Consider the following 17176-nt stretch of genomic DNA (forward strand, 5'->3'; position numbering starts at 1 on the left):
ATCCACTGTACCACCAGGGAAGTCCTCAGTGCCCATTTTTTAAATGTAATTTTCTGGCCATGCCACATGGCATGTGAGTTCTTTGTTCCCTGACAAGGAACTGAACCCGCGCTCCCTCAGTGCCCATTTATTAAGCACCTCTTGTAATGGAAAAGTGCGAGACCTGCCCTTCTGAACTTCACAGTCTTGCGCAAATGAAAAGCATTTGCCTGGCATCTAGAAATGATGGACAAATGCAGAATTTATCATGCTTCTTCCCCATAAAGTGGCTGACTCCTCCTCATTAGTCTCTGCTCTCCCCAGAGGTGGGGCAGGGTGAGGACAGAGAATGGAAGAGCCCTTCCCAGGGACCCCGGATGAGGCCTTGAACCCAGAAGCCTGGGCCGATTCTGTTGTTCCGGGGACACTCTGCCCTTAACCTGAGGCACAGAAAGCTTTGTGAGTTCAGGTCAGGCTCTGGACTCGGGGTAGGGCATCCAGGTTTCTGTTCTGGCTCTGTCCCAGCCCTATAGTATCTTGAGTATATCCTTTCCCCTCCCTGGGCCTTCATGTGCCTCACCATGAAGGAGATCTCTGTGGCCCCTCAGCTCCCCTCTTTCCTGAATCCTGGCAATCCCGTGTTTCCAATCCCAGTAGCCTGATCCCTGAAGAGGCCTTCACCATCACCCTTGTGCTGGCTTGGGTGGGGCTGTAGGTGGACGGGTGGAGTGATGCAAAGAGCTGACAGGACAGAGAGAAGTGGCACCCTGAAGAGTTAGCCAAAAGGACTGCTGAGGCTGAAATTGACATAGCAGATGTCTGAGGAATAGACATCAGGTCTACAGGCAGGAAGTGACTTTGGGACCCCCTCAGTCCAGTCATTTAAAGGGAGCTGGGTCTGCTGGGAGATGATGGGCAGAAAGCCTTCACCAGAGAGTCAAACAGATCTACTACAGGGTCTGGTAGATACGGGCTGGGCAACATGAATATCTCTGAGCCTCAGTTTCTTCATCTGTAAAATGGGGATAATAATACTGTCTTCCTAGTGAGGCTATTGTCTAGAGTCCATGAAATATTGCCCACAAAGAGCCTGGCATGCGGTAGGCACTTAAGAAGCATGAGTCCTTTTCCTTGTTTCCTCCTTCCCCTCATCCCCCTCATCCTCAACCCCAGCCAGATGGGGCTAGGAAAAGGGGAAGTGAGATGCTGCCTTTCCGCACAGCGGAAAGGAGGGGACGAAGTGCAGCTTCGTTTCCTTGGCACCCACTCTGTGACCACCAGACATTTGGGCATTGGGGTGGGGCATCTCATGCCTCAGTTTCTCCTGAGTTGAATGGCAGTGACTGAGTTGGGGCAGGGACTTCCTGTTGGCTCAGAACCAACACAGGGCAGACTGTGAGAGAGGTCTGAGTGTCAGTTCAGACTCACAAATTCTGTGACCCAGAGGACTTGAGGGTGGTCTTTTCCACCTTTCTCAGCTGCCCTCTCCCCTTCATGAATCCCTTGGGCTGAAGAGTGATGAGGCACTTCTGGGGAGCTTTTGAGGCCCCTGGTAGCAGGACAGGCGTCCCTGGGACACAGGGAGCCTCCTCAGATCTTGACTCTCCTATCACCCTCAATTCACTGCAGGGACTTCTTGCCCCGAGGATCTGGCATTGTCACGCGACGCCCCCTGGTCCTGCAGCTGGTCAATGCTACTACAGGTATGGGCTTCCCCTCTTTGGACCTCATTCCTCATCTGAACAGCGGGGATAAAAATGCATAACGGAGAGGAGGCCTTGTTGTCGGGGGAGGAAGAAGAAGGCAGTGTTTTGTGTGTGTGTGGGGGGGGGGGTGTCTTTTCCCAGTGGGAGATGAAACTCAGGTAAGCTTTGGTTATGATGCTTTCTCCCCGCGCCCGGCTCCTTCTGGGGCAGAATATGCCGAGTTTCTGCACTGCAAGGGGAAGAAATTCACTGACTTCGAAGAGGTGCGCCTGGAGATTGAGGCTGAGACCGATCGGGTGACCGGTACTAACAAGGGCATCTCTCCAGTGCCCATCAACCTCCGCGTCTACTCGCCGCACGGTGAGATCTGGCCCTGGCCCCGCCCCCGGCCTCTCAGCTTCCTCGCCGAGCCCCGCCCCTTGGGAAACCGTCTTCTTGGCCCCGCCCCTTAGCTATTGCCTCACGGGCTTCACTCCTCCTCAGCGCGTCATATTCTGGGCCCCCAACCGAGCCGTGGCCACGCCTCTAACGGGCCTCCGTTTTAGCCCTCCGGGTTTCCCTAACTCCACCCACCTACGGCCACGCCCCCAACCAAGTCCTCTCTAAGTCCGGCCCTGTTCCTTAATCCGCCCGCCCACGGCCACGCCCCTCGCCTTGAGCCCGCCCTCTCGCCGCCCTGTCCAGTGCTGAACCTGACCCTAGTGGACTTGCCTGGAATGACCAAGGTCCCGGTGGGGGACCAACCTCCCGACATCGAGTTCCAGATCCGGGACATGCTTATGCAGTTCGTCACCAAGGAGAACTGCCTCATCTTGGCCGTGTCCCCGGCCAACTCCGACCTGGCCAACTCTGATGCCCTCAAGGTCGCCAAGGAGGTGGACCCCCAGGGTAGGTTCCCACAGGCGGCCGACACGCAGGGCCCCGGGGGTCTATTCACAGTGTAAGGGGGAGCCACTGGAGGATCTAAGCGAATAGCAGTGGGATCATATTTACCCCTTTAAAAGTCGTTTGGGCCACCATGGAGAATGAATGGAGGACGGAGCACAGGCTGGGAAATAGCAGGAGTGTGGTGGGATCAGGAGTGCCTGGGGTCTCCTGTATGAGGGCGAGTGCAGGTGTAAACAACCCTCTCCTGCCACACCTTCCCCCCAGGTCAGCGCACCATCGGGGTCATCACTAAGCTGGACCTGATGGACGAGGGCACAGATGCCCGCGATGTTTTGGAGAACAAGCTGCTCCCGCTGCGCAGAGGTAGGTAGGCCATGGCCCTGACCCACGTGACAGCCCTTCCCTTTCACCTCCAGCCCCTCACTCCCTGCAAGGCTGAATGCCCCTTGACCTCCACCGCACCCACAGGCTACATTGGAGTCGTGAACCGAAGCCAGAAGGACATCGATGGTAAGAAAGATATCACAGCTGCCTTGGCTGCTGAACGCAAGTTCTTCCTCTCCCACCCTTCCTACCGCCACTTGGCTGACCGCATGGGCACGCCCTACCTGCAGAAGGTCCTCAACCAGGTAGGGGCTCAGGCCAGGATGAAGTCTGGGAAACCAGCATGAGAACAGAGTCATTGAAGTGTATTTTGGGAGGGTTACCCACTGTCCCACAGCGAGCTAGCACCCGAGCTTCGCTGCTCCTTCCCTGTCTGGGGCCAGGAAGGGAACCCTGGCACCCTTCCAGGATGGAGGTTGTCATTGACAAGGGCTTGGGCTTAGGGGCTAGGACTGGAGCGTACTTGGCTGAAGACCTTGGTACCTTCTGAAATGGGGAGAGGCTGATCTGGGGACGGGTGATCCCAGGGGACTCCTTGGATATTTCTCTGCCTGGAATGGGGCTTCCAGAATCACTGAGGGGTGTGTGTGTGTGTTGACAGTAGGGAGGCAGTGTGACGTGGGGCAAAGCTGGGGTCCCTGGAGGCCATACACCTTGCTTCCAATCTCAGCTTCGCCACTCACCCACCAAGACTTTCCAGCTCTCTGAGCTTCTATTTCTGCATGTATAAAATGGTGATAAGACCCATTTCTTACAGTCATTGTGCAGTTCAGGGAGATACTGTATGGGCTGACCTAACCAGAGTGAGTCCCAGAACTTGAGAATTACCTTAAGGGAGGCCTTAAACCTAGAGGGCGCAAGGGGGCAGTCTTCCAGTCATCACTGCCCCTGATTTATTTCATCTTGCTCTTGTGGTGTCTAACACTATTGAATTAATCAAAACCAGGTGATTTCCAATAAAAATCTAAATTTCTGGCTTCTATTAAAAATGGCATTAGTTCAATTAAAACACCTCTGTGAGCACCTACTGTGTGCCAGGAGCTTTCATTCCGGTGGGCAGGGCAGTGGTGGGCAGGGCTGTGGCTCTGCACCTCACCACGTCCACACAGGCCCCAGACATCCTGGTCCCTGCCTGGTCCTGTGGGCTTTCTGGGTCTCTGTGACCATGGTCTTCACGCTTTCCTCGCCCCTACCCCCAGCAACTGACAAACCACATCCGGGACACGCTGCCAGGGCTGCGAAACAAACTCCAGAGCCAGCTGCTGTCCATCGAAAAGGAGGTGGAGGAGTACAAAAACTTCCGCCCTGATGACCCAGCGCGCAAGACCAAGGCTCTGCTGCAGTGAGGCCCTCCCCAACCCCTGACTCCCCATCGCGGAGCTGCCCCTCCCACAGCCTCTCAGCACCACCGGGTCTCTCCCTGGGCTCCCTGCACTGGGTTGCTGCTGCCCCCTCAGGTGACACAACTCTCTCCCCAGGATGGTCCAGCAGTTCGCTGTAGACTTTGAGAAGCGCATCGAAGGCTCAGGGGACCAGATCGACACCTATGAACTGTCAGGGGGAGCCCGCATCAACCGGATCTTCCATGAGCGCTTCCCTTTTGAGTTGGTCAAGGTAGGCAGCCCCCCACCCTGGGACAGGAGGGTTCACCTCCCTCCCACCCACTCACCTACCTAGAACTGTCTCACACATATGTTGGCTGACTTCTCTAGAGGCCCTGGTGCCAGTCCTGGGAGTGGGGTGGAGCCTGTCCTGACCTCCCAAATACCAACAGAGGCCCTGACCAGCCATCTCTTGGTCTCCTACACAGATGGAGTTTGACGAGAAGGAACTCCGGAGGGAGATCAGCTATGCCATCAAGAATATCCATGGCATTAGGCACGTACGGGGACCGGGGAGGGAAGCTGAACCCTGGAAGGCAGAAAGGGTCTAGCGCAGAGGTAGAGGAAGTGATGGAGTGAGCTCCCCTTGGGAAGCATGAAGAGCCCTAGTGCCCAGTCTCCTCAACCCCGACTTTCTGGCTTCCAGCTTGGACAGGCTCTGGCAAGGGGCACTGGATAGGAGACCCGGGCTACCCCAGTACCTGCAGCCTGCTGCCTGCTTTTGCCTGTTCCTGGGCACAAGGCTTGGCGGCTAGACTAGTTGTGTACAGCCCAAGGTACAGGTGGCAGGGGAAGCACCCTCTGGGCTTGGGTCCCCTGCCCATGCCAAGGTGAGACAGCTCCCATCAGTCGTCTCCAGCACAAAGTTGCCCAAACCAATGGGTAGGGCCCGAGATAGGCTACCAGGTGTTGGTCTGTGAACCTTTTGTGATGGAATGAGGCCTCTCAACCCTCCAGACCCTCCCATGATCCTGTTAGCCCAAAGTTGGCCCCACTCCGCCCCATTTCCCTCCTTCCAGCCAGCACCAAGAACAGTGGAGCAGGAAGGAAGACTGGGAAATAGACCGGTCCTTAAAATCTTAGCCTCTGCTCCAGGGATCCAGAGCTACACTGGTCCTTCAACAAGAAAATTTAAAACACCCGCTATGTGCCTAGGCAGTGAACCAGACCAAAATGTCGCTGCTTTCATGCAGGTTCCATTCCAAGGTTTGGCATGAATTTACAGATTGCATTGGCTAAGGCACAGGAAAAAAAAAAAATCTCTCTCCTAGTCTTAAAATAAAATGCTTTCTTCCCAGTAAGGCTCTCGGAGACAACCCAGTTCAGCAGTTTTCAAACCATTTCTAGCCACAGAACCTTTTGTAGGAACAGAATCTGAAGACAAAGCAAGACATATGCACCAACTATAAGCAAACCTTGTCTTATCCTGAAAAGCATCAATTGAAAGACCTTCATTAGAGTCCCTCCTGCCCATTTTACAGATGGGAACACTGAAGCCCAGAGAGGGGTAGTGGGAGGACCCCGAGGGCAGAGCTCAGGGGGTCGGGATGGGGCCGTGGCCTGGTACTCCTGGCAGGAGCTGGCCTGTGACACTGTGCCCCTCTCCTGCTCCGGGCATTCAGAACCGGGCTCTTTACCCCAGACATGGCCTTTGAGACCATTGTGAAAAAGCAGGTGAAGAAGATCCGAGAACCTTGTCTCAAGTGTGTGGACATGGTTATCTCGGAGCTAATCAGCACCGTTAGACAGTGCACCAAGAAGGTAACTGGCACCCGGCCAGCCCCTCCCACCTCTGCCCCACCCTGCTCTGCTGCCAGGCGCTCCTTCCCCACCCCACCCCATTGCCCCCTAGTAGCATGTACAGACCTCAGCGGGGTGGGGGAGGCAGGCCACCGCAGTCCAGGAGAGCGGGACTCTCTGAGGGGGCCTCAACCAGCCCCGGCCCCCAGGCTGGGGGGACCAAGGGATTAGACATTGGAAAGACAGGTATGGTAGTGGTTATTTGCTCCGAGAGCCCACCAAGAGCTCCCCCAGCTCAGGGAGAAAAAGGGACTCAGTCCCCTTCCTGTTCCCAGAGGTGGGGTCATCTTTGGGATCTCCAGGGAGGGGTTTCAGGGAAGTCTTGGCCCTGGAGACAGAAGAGGTACAGGACTTTCTTGGGTGCCACCCTAGGGGCCTGGACGGCCAGAGGGATCCAGAGGACCCAGGTCAAGCAGGTACCCCAACTCCCCACCGTCCTTCATCTTCCCCATCTCACCCCCACCCTCACTCAGGACCCTCACTCAGGACCTTCCCTGTCCCTTCCATCCATATCCAGCCTTCCAGGGACAGAATCCTCCTCCATCTGCCTCACAGAACCACTCAAGGAGGGCAGAGCAGGGCAGGGATGATGGTACCCATTTCACAGCAGGAAAACTGAGGCTTGGGAGATCAAGTGACTTGCCCAAGGTCATGTGAGCTCGGAGGTGGCAGAGCTGTAACTCTGAGCCAAGGCTTTGGACTCCACCCCCCAGCCTCCCTTCCTCTCCCCTCCCCATAGCTGTCCTGGCCCCTCTCTATCACCATCTTCACTCTTTTCTGTCTTTCCTCTTCTCTCTCTGTCTTTCCAAACTGAGCTCCTCCAGACTCCATTGGAGGAGAGGCACAGGATGCCCCTTGAGGAGAAAGGGAAGAGCCGGAGTAGAGCAGGAAATAGAGAATGGAGACCAGGCAGCTACACAGCAACTCTGGGAGGCGTCCTCTGCCCCATAGTCTATGTAAATGGAGCCCCCTGGAGTTGTGCAGTGCACCCCCTGGGCAGCGGGCTGCCACAACCTTGGCAAATAGGGAATGGTGCTGGGCTTTGGAGGTGGGACGAAGCAAATACAAGAGGTTCTGGGAAACCTAGCATTGAACAGAATGGAGGTGAGTGGAGTCCGGGCCTGGGTCAGCTCCTCAGCAGGACCCCAGGCTGTGACAAAGATGGCACTGGAACAGAGAGAGGGGGCAGGCTTTAGGGTAGCTGAAGAGTCGCGGAGCCAAGCCCTGGGAAAGAATATGAACTCAGTAAGGGCCGGGGCTTGGTCCCTCAGACCCATCCCATGCCCTCTGAGCCCTGTGGGGGACGGCACTTGGCAACACCCGGGAGGTGCCAGTCTGGGTGGTAACAGGAGGGCCAGGCCCAACGCTCACATTGTCTTCTCTCCTCTCTCTCCTTCTCTTTGTCGGTGTCTCTCTCTCTCTTCCCTCGTGCCCCTGCCATCCTACACCCCGCACCCTGGCTCCGCTTGGCCTTCACTCCCCTCCTCCTCCTCCTCTCCTGCCCACCCCTGGCTGCACCCCGTCCTGTTCCCCCTCCTCCCGGGTGCAGGACGGGCCTCTTCACACCTGACCTCGCTTTTGAAGCCACAGTGAAAAAGCAGGTGCAGAAGCTTAAAGAGCCCAGTATCAAGTGTGTGGATATGGTAGTCAGTGAGCTCACGGCCACCATCAGAAAGTGTAGCGAAAAGGTATGATGGCCGCCTGGGAGGGGCTGGGCCTGGCCATGGCTTCCTCACGGCCAGGGCCTCCTGTGGTGGGCCGCAATCAGCTGCTGAGCAAGCCTGGCAACCTCTCAGCCACTCAGGTGGACCCAGGCCAGCCTAGGTGGCTCCTGGCTCTGAGGTCCGGTGCCAGCTTCTAACCCTGGGTCTACAGTCCTCATAATTTCTTCAGGTCCCCACCTCTGCCTAGCAGACTGCTCTCACCCAAGCACCCTCAGTGGTCCCTTTGACAACAGTGATGATGAGCTGGATGCTGTTTATTGAGCATCTACTGTGTGCTAAGCACTAGGCTAAGTGCCTGCCCTTGTTATCTGACTTCATCCTTCGAACAATCCTAAGCAGCGGATAGTCTTATCCCCATTTTACAGATGACAAAACCGAGTCTCAGAAAAGAACAGCAGAATGGGATTCAGATTTGTGGAGACCAGGGGAAGAGGTCTTGGATCAGGGCCTCCTGGGCCAGGGGAGCCATACCAGTCCCTCAACACGAATTTGCCTAAAATCATATTGGATTACTCCCTTGATTGCAATCCATACACGTTTGCCAGGGTCAGCCTCTTTTGAGTAGTCTCTGACCTTTCAGATGCCTTTTTCCTATTTGTCTACTTCGGGGCATTTGGGGGATTTTTCACCATATCATCTAAAGCAGTCCTTCCCAGAGGCCTGCATGAGTCCAGCCTCGCTTGTGTTTGAGAAAGCTCCTATGCTGGGAGGTGGGGGAGTTTCTGCCTTAACTTCATGTCTCAAATAAGGTGTCACGGTTTTTGCGGCTCATACACAATTAGTCCTGTGCACCCCTTTCACAATCCTGTCTCACTTTTTCTCACTTTTGTGCCAGATGGGAATGGATTAAGCAAATTAGCGTCCAGTGCCTGATCCAGGTGGAATCAAATCTGAGCTGGATTCTCTATTGTAGAGTATATATCATGACATCTAAATCATGGTCCCGCAACATCATGACTACTAAGCAATATGATCTTAACTTTTGTTAAACTAAAAACTACTGAGTTTTTTTTTTTTTTTGGCTGCACCATGCATGTGAGATCTTAGTTCCCCAAACAGGGATCAAACTGAAGCCCCCTGCCGTGGAGGCATGGAGTCTTAACCATTAGACCACCAGGGAAGTCCCGTGCATTTATTTTAAGCTGCCTCAAATCTCTTTACAAAAGAAGACAATATATATATATATATTTTAATTTTGGTTTTTCCTAGTGAAAGTGATTCATTCTCAAATAGAGAAAATTTGGAAAGCCCCTAAGAAGTAAAAGGAGGCAACAATCCCCCCTTTCAAGAGAACCACACTGAGACTTTCATACATTTTCTGTCAATACACTCCTCTTTTATTTATTTAGATTTAACTAGTTTATGCATTTTTCAACTTTTTAACTTTATATTGGAGTATAGCCAATTAACAGTGTTGCAATAGTTGCAGGTACACAGCACAGCAACTCAGCTGTACATATACAAACTACATATATAAACTCCCCTCTCATCCAGGCTGCCACAAACATGCTCCTTTAAAAAAAAAATGGAATTAGCAGTGTTGATTTCATTCTGACCATACATGACTGCTACCAAAATATCCAAACTGCACAGAGGATGCAAAAGTCCCTATGACCCCACAACCCTGGAGATAACGGCTGGCGGCACTCCTTCCTTAACTAATTACAAATATTCACCAGTTTTAACCAAAGAGAGATCACACTGACCACACTGATCCACGGACTCTTCTTTTTTACTGAATAGTATGAACTGAAATCCCTGCAGTAGCTACGTAAAGACTATGCCCTTGAACAACTGTACTGTATTCCACTGTAGAAATAATGACATGATTTGCATATTCAATATCCTATTGACGGACACTTAGGTTGTCTCAATTTTTTGTTTTTCATTTTGCAAACAGTTCCGCAGTGAATAGCTTTATAAATGTATTTGCATATTTATCCTGCTGTTTCTTTAGAGCAAATTTCTAGTCTAGAACTGGCTAGTCAATGGATGTAAGCATTCACACTTTTGGTGACTTCTGCAAGATTTGCCCTCCAAAAAGTTTTAACCAAGTTATTCTTCCAAACTATTTTTTCTATACATAGATTTATGTACATTATTAGGTATTCACACTGTGAATATGTTAGTGTCCTGCTTTTTCTCCCAACATTTTGGTGGGTGTTATTGCAAAGTCAGTGTGAGCATTTTTAATGATTGCATAATATTCTATTGAATAGATTTATTTCTGTCATGGTTTATTTAACCATTTTCCTATTGATGAACACTGAATTGTTTCCTGTTTTTCAATATTATAAATACCCTGGCAATGAATATCTTTGTGTATAAATAATTTTAATTTTCTTTTTCTAGGATTATTTCCTTAGGACAGATTCCTTGAAGACTGATTACTAGATATAAAAATTGTGAAACACTGCTGAATTGCATTCCAAAAAAGCAGTAATTAGGGTAAATGGTAATATGTTGGAAACAACCCAGATGTCCATCAAGAGGATATTGATTATAGTATTATACAATGAAAGACTAGTTGTTAAATGGGCAAGGGATATTTATTTCCATTCATATGTCCTTCCACAATGTACTGTGGGGGGGAAAGCAGGTTTCAGAAAATAATCTATAGAATTTAGGAAGAAAGTAATATATATAAATGATAAATATACAAAAAGTAAACTACAATATAATAACCTACATAAATTATAAAGTTCTAATGGCATAGTTATTAACCATTATTTTGAGAAGGTAAAGAACATAGGAATTTTTCTGTTTCTACTTCACAAACTTCAGTCATATTCAGATTTCTTATAGTGAGTTGGTAAGTTTTTGTAAGCAGACAACTGATCAACAAAGACTTTAGAGAGGAAAGCTTATAAATTATTTATTTTAAAAAATGCCCTTTGACTGATTTAATGCATAGTAGTTTTTTGGTTTACATAGCGATATTCACCCATCTTCGTCTTTTTTTTTTTTCCTCCCTAAGTCTTCCAAATTTAGCAACCCCCTTCTGCTAATTACCCCTAGCCCTGCTGGGCTTAGAGTTTTCATCTCTGGATGAAATCTGGAGTTTACTGTCCAGCACAGGGTGTGCTGCTCAATCCTCTCAACAATGCCAAAAGGGAAGGTGCTATTATTACCCCATTTCACACATGGAAAAACTGAGACTCGGAGGGGTCCAATCACTTTTCCAAGGACAGTCAGCAGGGCAGGGGGCTGGCTTTGAACCCAGAGCCATGCGGCCTGCGTTCCTGACTCCTAAACAGTGGGCTTCAGGCTGACTGCCCCACTTAGCCAAGAACTGAGAGAGAAAAGATCCATTTTAAAAACTGGCTGAAAGTCCTGGAAATGCTCAGAGGCAGCCAGAATGGAAAAAGATGCTCAAAGGGAACAGAACTGCTCAAAGGGGCTGAGGCTGCCCTGTCGCTTGTGACACGTGGAAAATTTGACAACTGTAGCATCCAGGAGGTTAGTGGGAGAACTGGTCATGCTCTTTGGCAGATTGCTCCCTCCTCCTCCCTCCCTGCCCCTACCCCAACCCTACCCTGGGAGGAAGCACTTGGGACCATCTCAGAGGAGGCTTTTCTGGTAGCCGTGACTCAGTCTTGGAAAGGAATGACAGTGCATCCTTGAGCTTTGTAGGGCATCAGGGTCCGCGGGACCCCTCCAGCCAGCATTTGATTTTAAGCCCCTGGTCTCAGGCTGCCTCTCTCCCAGGTCCCCTGAGCTTGGCCACGTGAGCCACACCCTTGGCAGAGTCATGGGATGGTTGAGGGGATATGGCATCTCTCAAGGCTGCTTCTCCTGGGCTGACATCCAGGATGCTGCTTTCTTCCCCACCCTCCTGCCTCTCCTGAAGACCTCACCCCATCTCCTTGGCCTCCTTCTTGCCCTCAGAATCCCTATTTGTGACCCAGGCACACTAACCTTCAACTCTCTTCCCACATAGGGGGATCTGCCTGAGAGACCTGAGCCAGGCATAGGAAGAGGGACAAGGTGTGGGTCTAGTTTTGCCCGGCCTGAGCCCCGCCCGGCAGAGGAGCAGATCCCTGGGAGTAGACTCCCGTCCTCAGTAGCGCAGCGAGTCCCCCTTTCTGAGGAGTTTCTGGTTCATGAGCCACAGGGCAAAGAAGCCCATGTCTGCTCACCCTGGCAAGAAGGGCAGAGATATCCATCCTTCATTCATTCACTCATTCCTTCAACATTGCCCTCTTTGAGCACCGTGGTGTGCCCAGCCTCTGCCTTCAGGGCAATCACAGTCCAGTTTGGTGAGGGAAGAGGGTGTGTGTTGCAGGGGGTGGGGGAGGGGACATAGAGGTTATCATGGCGGACTTTCTGGAAGAGGTGACATTCAACAGAATCTTGAAGGGGGAGTCCATCTGGGTTTTGTCCAGAGCCTGGCTGAGCTGGGGACAGAGTTCATAGGCCAAGGATTTGGAACAACTTCCCTTTTGGCCTCAGTTGATTAAAAATTAGGAGCGGGAGAAGGGTGCTGCTGAACTTCTACCTCAAAGGAGTGGGGCAGACACAGGCAGGCCGGCCAGTCAGCTCAGAGCCAGGCAAATGTGTCTGGGGGGTGGTAGTGCCAGGCCAAGGCATGCAAAGGGAAGCAGAGTCAGTTGGATTCTACCATGAAGGCCTGGGGCCCAACCAGGCCCCCCGCAGGGTACTGCTCATGCTGCTGGCCCCCCCAACTCCGCATGCCACCCTATCCCCATGCACGCCTGTGCCTCCTGCATGGCCCTTGTGTGACTGTTGGTTTTCCCCTACCTCCCCTTCCCCAGCTCTTACAAGGAGCATTGCCTGTCCCCAGCCTGACTCAGGAGGCCAGCTGGCACCTTGGGCCCTGCCCTCCCCAGATTCTCCCCGGATAGTAATCTGCAGGCTGTTACCTGCCTGGTTCCCACCTGAGTGTGCCTGCAAGCCTTTGTGAAGGCAAAGCGTAGCCCTGAGGATGAGTGAACGTTTGGGGAGCTAACTGTGCCCCCAAACAAAGGCCTCAATCGAATAGGTCTGCTTCCAAGATGGCTGCCAGCAAGATGGCTGCCGAGGAGCAGGCTGATTCCCAAGGCACTTGTGCGCATGGGAACTACCAGCCCCATGAAGGTGCCCAGGTAGGCTAGTAAAGAGGGCCCAGACCCGGGAAGACGCTTGAATTGCCATTTGGATCCCAAGACTGAGGGAAAGGGGTGGCCGTGGCTTGGTGCCATCAGCTTCCTGGGCCCCCAAGTCTTGGGCTTTCGGTGTGTCCCTCCCACTCCACCCCGGATTCTGGTGGGCTTTGGGTGCCCCCTGCCTGTGCCCGCTGTGTACCTGGCTCTCTACCCTGCCACCCTTTCTCAGCTCCAGCAGTACCCCCGGCTGCGGGAGGAGATGGAGCGCATTGTGACCACCCACATCCGGGAGCGCGAGGGTCGCACCAAGGAGCAGGTGAGCCCACTTGGCACTGCCCACTCTTCCCTGGCCTTGAACTCCTGCCCCTGGGCTCACCTCCTTCTTCCCAGTTAGTCTCTTATGCCTCAGTCTCTCTTACACTTTCTCTCCCCATATTAACTTTATGCTTCTCTCTTACTCTGTTTTATTGTGAGAAAAAAATACACATAACATAAATTTCACTGTTTCACCCACTTCAAATTGTGCAGTTCCGTGGTATTAAGGACATTCAGATTGCAACCATCACCACCATCCATCTCCAGAACTTTTTCATCTTCCTAAAATGAAACTCTGCCCGCCTCCACCTTAAGCAGTCCCTGGCAGTCCAGTGGTGTAGACTCTGCGCTCCCAATGCAGGGGGCTCAGGTTTGATCCCCAGTTGGGAAACCAAGATCCTGTGTGCTGCATGGCGCAGCAAAAAAAAAAAAAAACACACACACACACACACACAAAACACAATGACTCCCATCCCACCCTCTTTCCAGCCCCTGGCAACCACCATTCTCCTTTCTGTTTCTATAAATTTGATAAGTCTCGGTGCCTCATATAAATGGAAGCAAACAACAACTGTCATTGTGTGTCTGGCTTGCTTCACTTAGCGTAATGTTCTCCATCCATGTTGTAGCACGTGTCAGAATAACTCTCCTTTTTAAGGCTGAATCATATTCCATTGTTTGGGTAGATCACATTTTGCTTATCCATTTGAGTTGGGGTTTTTTTTCCCCACCTTTGGGCTATAGTGAATAATGCTGCTATGAACATGGGTGCACAAATATCTCTTTGAGACCTTGCTTTCAATTCTTTGGAGTGTATTCCCAGAAATGGAATCGCTGGATCATATGGTAATTTTATGTTTAATTTTTTGAGAATCTGCCATAGAGTTTTCTACAGAAGCTGTTCCATTTTACAGTCCTACCATCTGCTTCTCAACTTTCTATACTCTGATCATCCCTCTTTGGGCCTCTCTCCCTATTTCCTGTTTCTCTGGGTCACCATACACCCCCTCATAGGCACCCTCCCTTCCTTTTATATAGTCATCTATCAAATATTCATTCATTCCATAAGAGGCATGTCCACTGAGTGCTCCTCTGGGTTGAGAGGCACAGAAGTAAGCAGGCCCCCTTACAGCTCTCACAGAGCTCACAGGTGAGCCCTTTTTCCTTGTCCATCTCCCTGTCATCCTTCCATCTGTATCCACTTCTGGCTCCCAGTCCCCAGCCTCATCCTTATACACTCCTTCTCCACAACAGTGCTGTCCTCAGTCACTCACTTTTTTCAGTTTCAATTTTGGCTGTGCTGGATCTTCGTCTGGCACGCACGGGCTTCCCTTGTTGAGCATGAGCTTTACGGCGCGTGGGCACATTAGTTAAGACACACAGGCTTTAGTTGCCCCACAGCATGCGGGATCTTAGTTCCCTGACCAGGGATCAAACCTGCATCCCCTGCATTGGAAGGTAGATTCTTAACCACTAGACCGTTGGGGAAGTCCCAAGTATATGCATTTTAATGTTGTCATATATTGCCAAACTGCCCTCCAAGAAGGTGATACATGTTTATACTTCCATCTATGGTATGTCTTTGTACAATTGTGCCCACATTGGTCCCAATATTTATTATTAATTTGAGAGGTCAAAAAGGGTCCCATTTTAACTTACATTTCTTTGTGAACAAGAGGGAGCATTTTTTACATATCCTTATTGGTTATCTGCATTTCTTCTATGGATTACCCATTCAGGTTCTTTGACTATTTTGGTTTGTGTTTCTTGTCTTCCATTTATTGATTTCTAGGAACTCTTTATTTATTATGGATACTATTATGGATATCTTTGTTTATTATGGTTTATAGATTTATTTCTTATGGATTCTATATATGCTGCAAGTATGCTTTTCCCAGCTGTTCATGCATTTTAAAACTCTATGGTATCTTTTCCATTTGCCTGCTGACCTGTGTATCCTTGAAGGTCATGCTCCTCATCGATATTGAGCTGGCTTACATGAATACGAACCATGAGGACTTCATAGGCTTTGCCAAGTGAGTGCTCCTTGGTCAGAGAAGGTGACAGTTTGTGTGACTCTGTGTGTGTGTGTGTGTGTGTGTGTGTGTGTGTGTGTGTAGGGCCCAGGCCTGCTGAGGCAAGCCTCTGGGTCTGGTGCCTGCTGAACAGTAGCAATGAAGCTGGACCTCTGGAGAGAGGTTCTGGTACTCTTCCTTCTCTCCTCATTAGTGCTCAGCAGAGAAGCAACCAGATGAACAAGAAGAAGGCTTCAGGGAACCAGGTGAGTGAACTCCAGTGCCCCAGCCGGAGGGATGGAGGGTGCCGGATGGACGCCAAGCTCTGAGAGCCCCCTCCCCCGAGGGGAAGGGTCCCACAGGGGCCAGGGAGCCTGTCAGATGCCAGCCACAAGCCTCCCACTCTGCCTCAGTAACCCTCTCTCCTCTCTCCCGATGCTTCTCGTGGTTGCTATGGTTACCTCTTTGCAGGATGAGATTCTGGTGAGTACCAGGACTGGGGCTCTTGGTTTGTATAGTGAGGGGGAGGAGGGGACTCATTTGTAGTGGGGATGCTCAGAGGTCAAGAGGACACCTTTTGGTTTGAGCTGCTTGCACACAGCAACACGTGGGTGTCCACACAGGCACTCAGGCCAGAGGCAAGGCTTAGCCACACGCAGAGTCCTACCAATCTGTCCTTTGGTGTGCATGAGCTAAGCATCTCCTTCATCCAGAGGGAGACCACATGGGCTGGAGTGGGCCAGAATGTTTGGCAGAGACCTGGCATTGTGTAGGAGCTCTTTAATATCTGTGAGATGGATGGATGAGAGAGAATGTTTATAAGCTGGCATCCCTACCAGAGCGTTGAGGAAAGAGATGAATGAAATGTCAAGAAACTGGGGTTTCCTCACCTGCTCTGTCCTTCAGATCTCTGCTGAAACATCACTTCTCAGCCCCAGTTGTACCCTGAGCCTTAGAGTCTGAGCTTTTCCAGAGGCCATAGTGTCTGTGATCAGCTAGGTGCTTGTGTACTTACTGACATCATATAATTTCCCTCTTGAGCCCTCTAAGGGGAAGGGCTGGGTCTGTCTTGTTCACCAGTAAATCCTTAGCCCCCAGTGCAGTGCCTGGCACCCAGTAGATGCTCATTAGAAGGAAGGAGTTCATGAATGCAATATCCCAGGGCAATTCGATTCAGCAGACAGTCACTGGGGCCTACACTGTGCTGGCCCCTGGACAGGAGCCAAACTCGAGTCCTGCCCCTTGTAGGCTGGGCTTGCAGTCAGGCCCCACGGGGAACAGAAGGTTCCTGGTGCCCAAGGTCTGGAAAGGGGTTTTGGATGAGCAGGGAGGAGGGCAGAGCTGCGGTGGCCGAGGGAGCACAAAGGCTGGGAGTCACGGGAGGAGCAGGGCAGAGAGGTCTGCTGGTCAGATGCTGGAGATGGAGGGCCAAGGTACGGTATTCTGACTCAATTTCAAAGACAGTGACAAGACGCCGAGGGGGTCCTCTCCAGACGGGGACAGGGTGGGAGAGGACTCATGGAGGTGCCTGGCTCTTTGTCCCTGTTAACCGCTAAGGCAGCTATTAGCTGTGATCTGCTGTGTGACTTGGGTTCTCCACAGGCTTCTCAGGGAAGCCAGAGAGGGTGCAGGAGGACTGGGGGCAGGGCAGGCTTTGAGAGCCTCAGAAGCAGGCTTGACCCCAGAGGGCTTTCCTGCTAGCCTCAGTCTCCTCTGTCTTCTCTGGGTGCTCAGGGGAGAAGCCAGGGAGGCCAGGGTTTGGGGGAGGGAGTGGAAGCAGCTCCCTCATCCCCTCAGTCTGGCCCGCCACCAGGGTCTAGTCGATGGCCCTGCCCTTGTACCAGGATCCACAGGCCCAGATCTGTGTTGATGGCTCAC

The 17176-nt window shown here is 51.6% G+C and overlaps 1 protein-coding gene across 16 annotated transcripts in view; it reads left to right on the plus strand.

Moving 5' to 3' along the window:
- Nucleotides 1-17176, plus strand: part of DNM1 (dynamin 1) — a 43298-nt gene that overhangs the window by 12435 nt on the left and 13687 nt on the right. For 11 of the 16 annotated variants that reach the window (XR_001918860.1, XR_001918861.1, XR_001918862.1 and 8 more), the window contains exons 2-14: nucleotides 1609-1682; nucleotides 1896-2045; nucleotides 2370-2573; nucleotides 2838-2936; nucleotides 3042-3202; nucleotides 4157-4299; nucleotides 4436-4571; nucleotides 4768-4835; nucleotides 7689-7827; nucleotides 13198-13284; nucleotides 15249-15319; nucleotides 15513-15564; nucleotides 15770-15781. Coding sequence is in view for 12 of the 16 variants with exons in the window: in XM_018055861.1 (XP_017911350.1) it covers nucleotides 1609-1682; nucleotides 1896-2045; nucleotides 2370-2573; nucleotides 2838-2936; nucleotides 3042-3202; nucleotides 4157-4299; nucleotides 4436-4571; nucleotides 4768-4835; nucleotides 7689-7827; nucleotides 13198-13284; nucleotides 15249-15319; nucleotides 15513-15564; nucleotides 15770-15781 (1396 nt within the window). In the remaining 4 variants the exon portion in view is untranslated. Of the gene's footprint in view, nucleotides 1-1608; nucleotides 1683-1895; nucleotides 2046-2369; nucleotides 2574-2837; nucleotides 2937-3041; nucleotides 3203-4156; nucleotides 4300-4435; nucleotides 4572-4767; nucleotides 4836-5961; nucleotides 6101-7688; nucleotides 7828-13197; nucleotides 13285-15248; nucleotides 15320-15512; nucleotides 15565-15769; nucleotides 15782-17176 lie in introns of all 16 variants that reach the window. The other 5 variants (XM_018055864.1, XM_018055858.1, XM_018055862.1 and 2 more) reach the window with 1 other exon arrangement.

This window comes from Capra hircus, chromosome 11 (assembly GCF_001704415.2).
Source record: "Capra hircus breed San Clemente chromosome 11, ASM170441v1, whole genome shotgun sequence".
NCBI classification, from domain to species: domain Eukaryota; kingdom Metazoa; phylum Chordata; class Mammalia; order Artiodactyla; family Bovidae; genus Capra; species Capra hircus.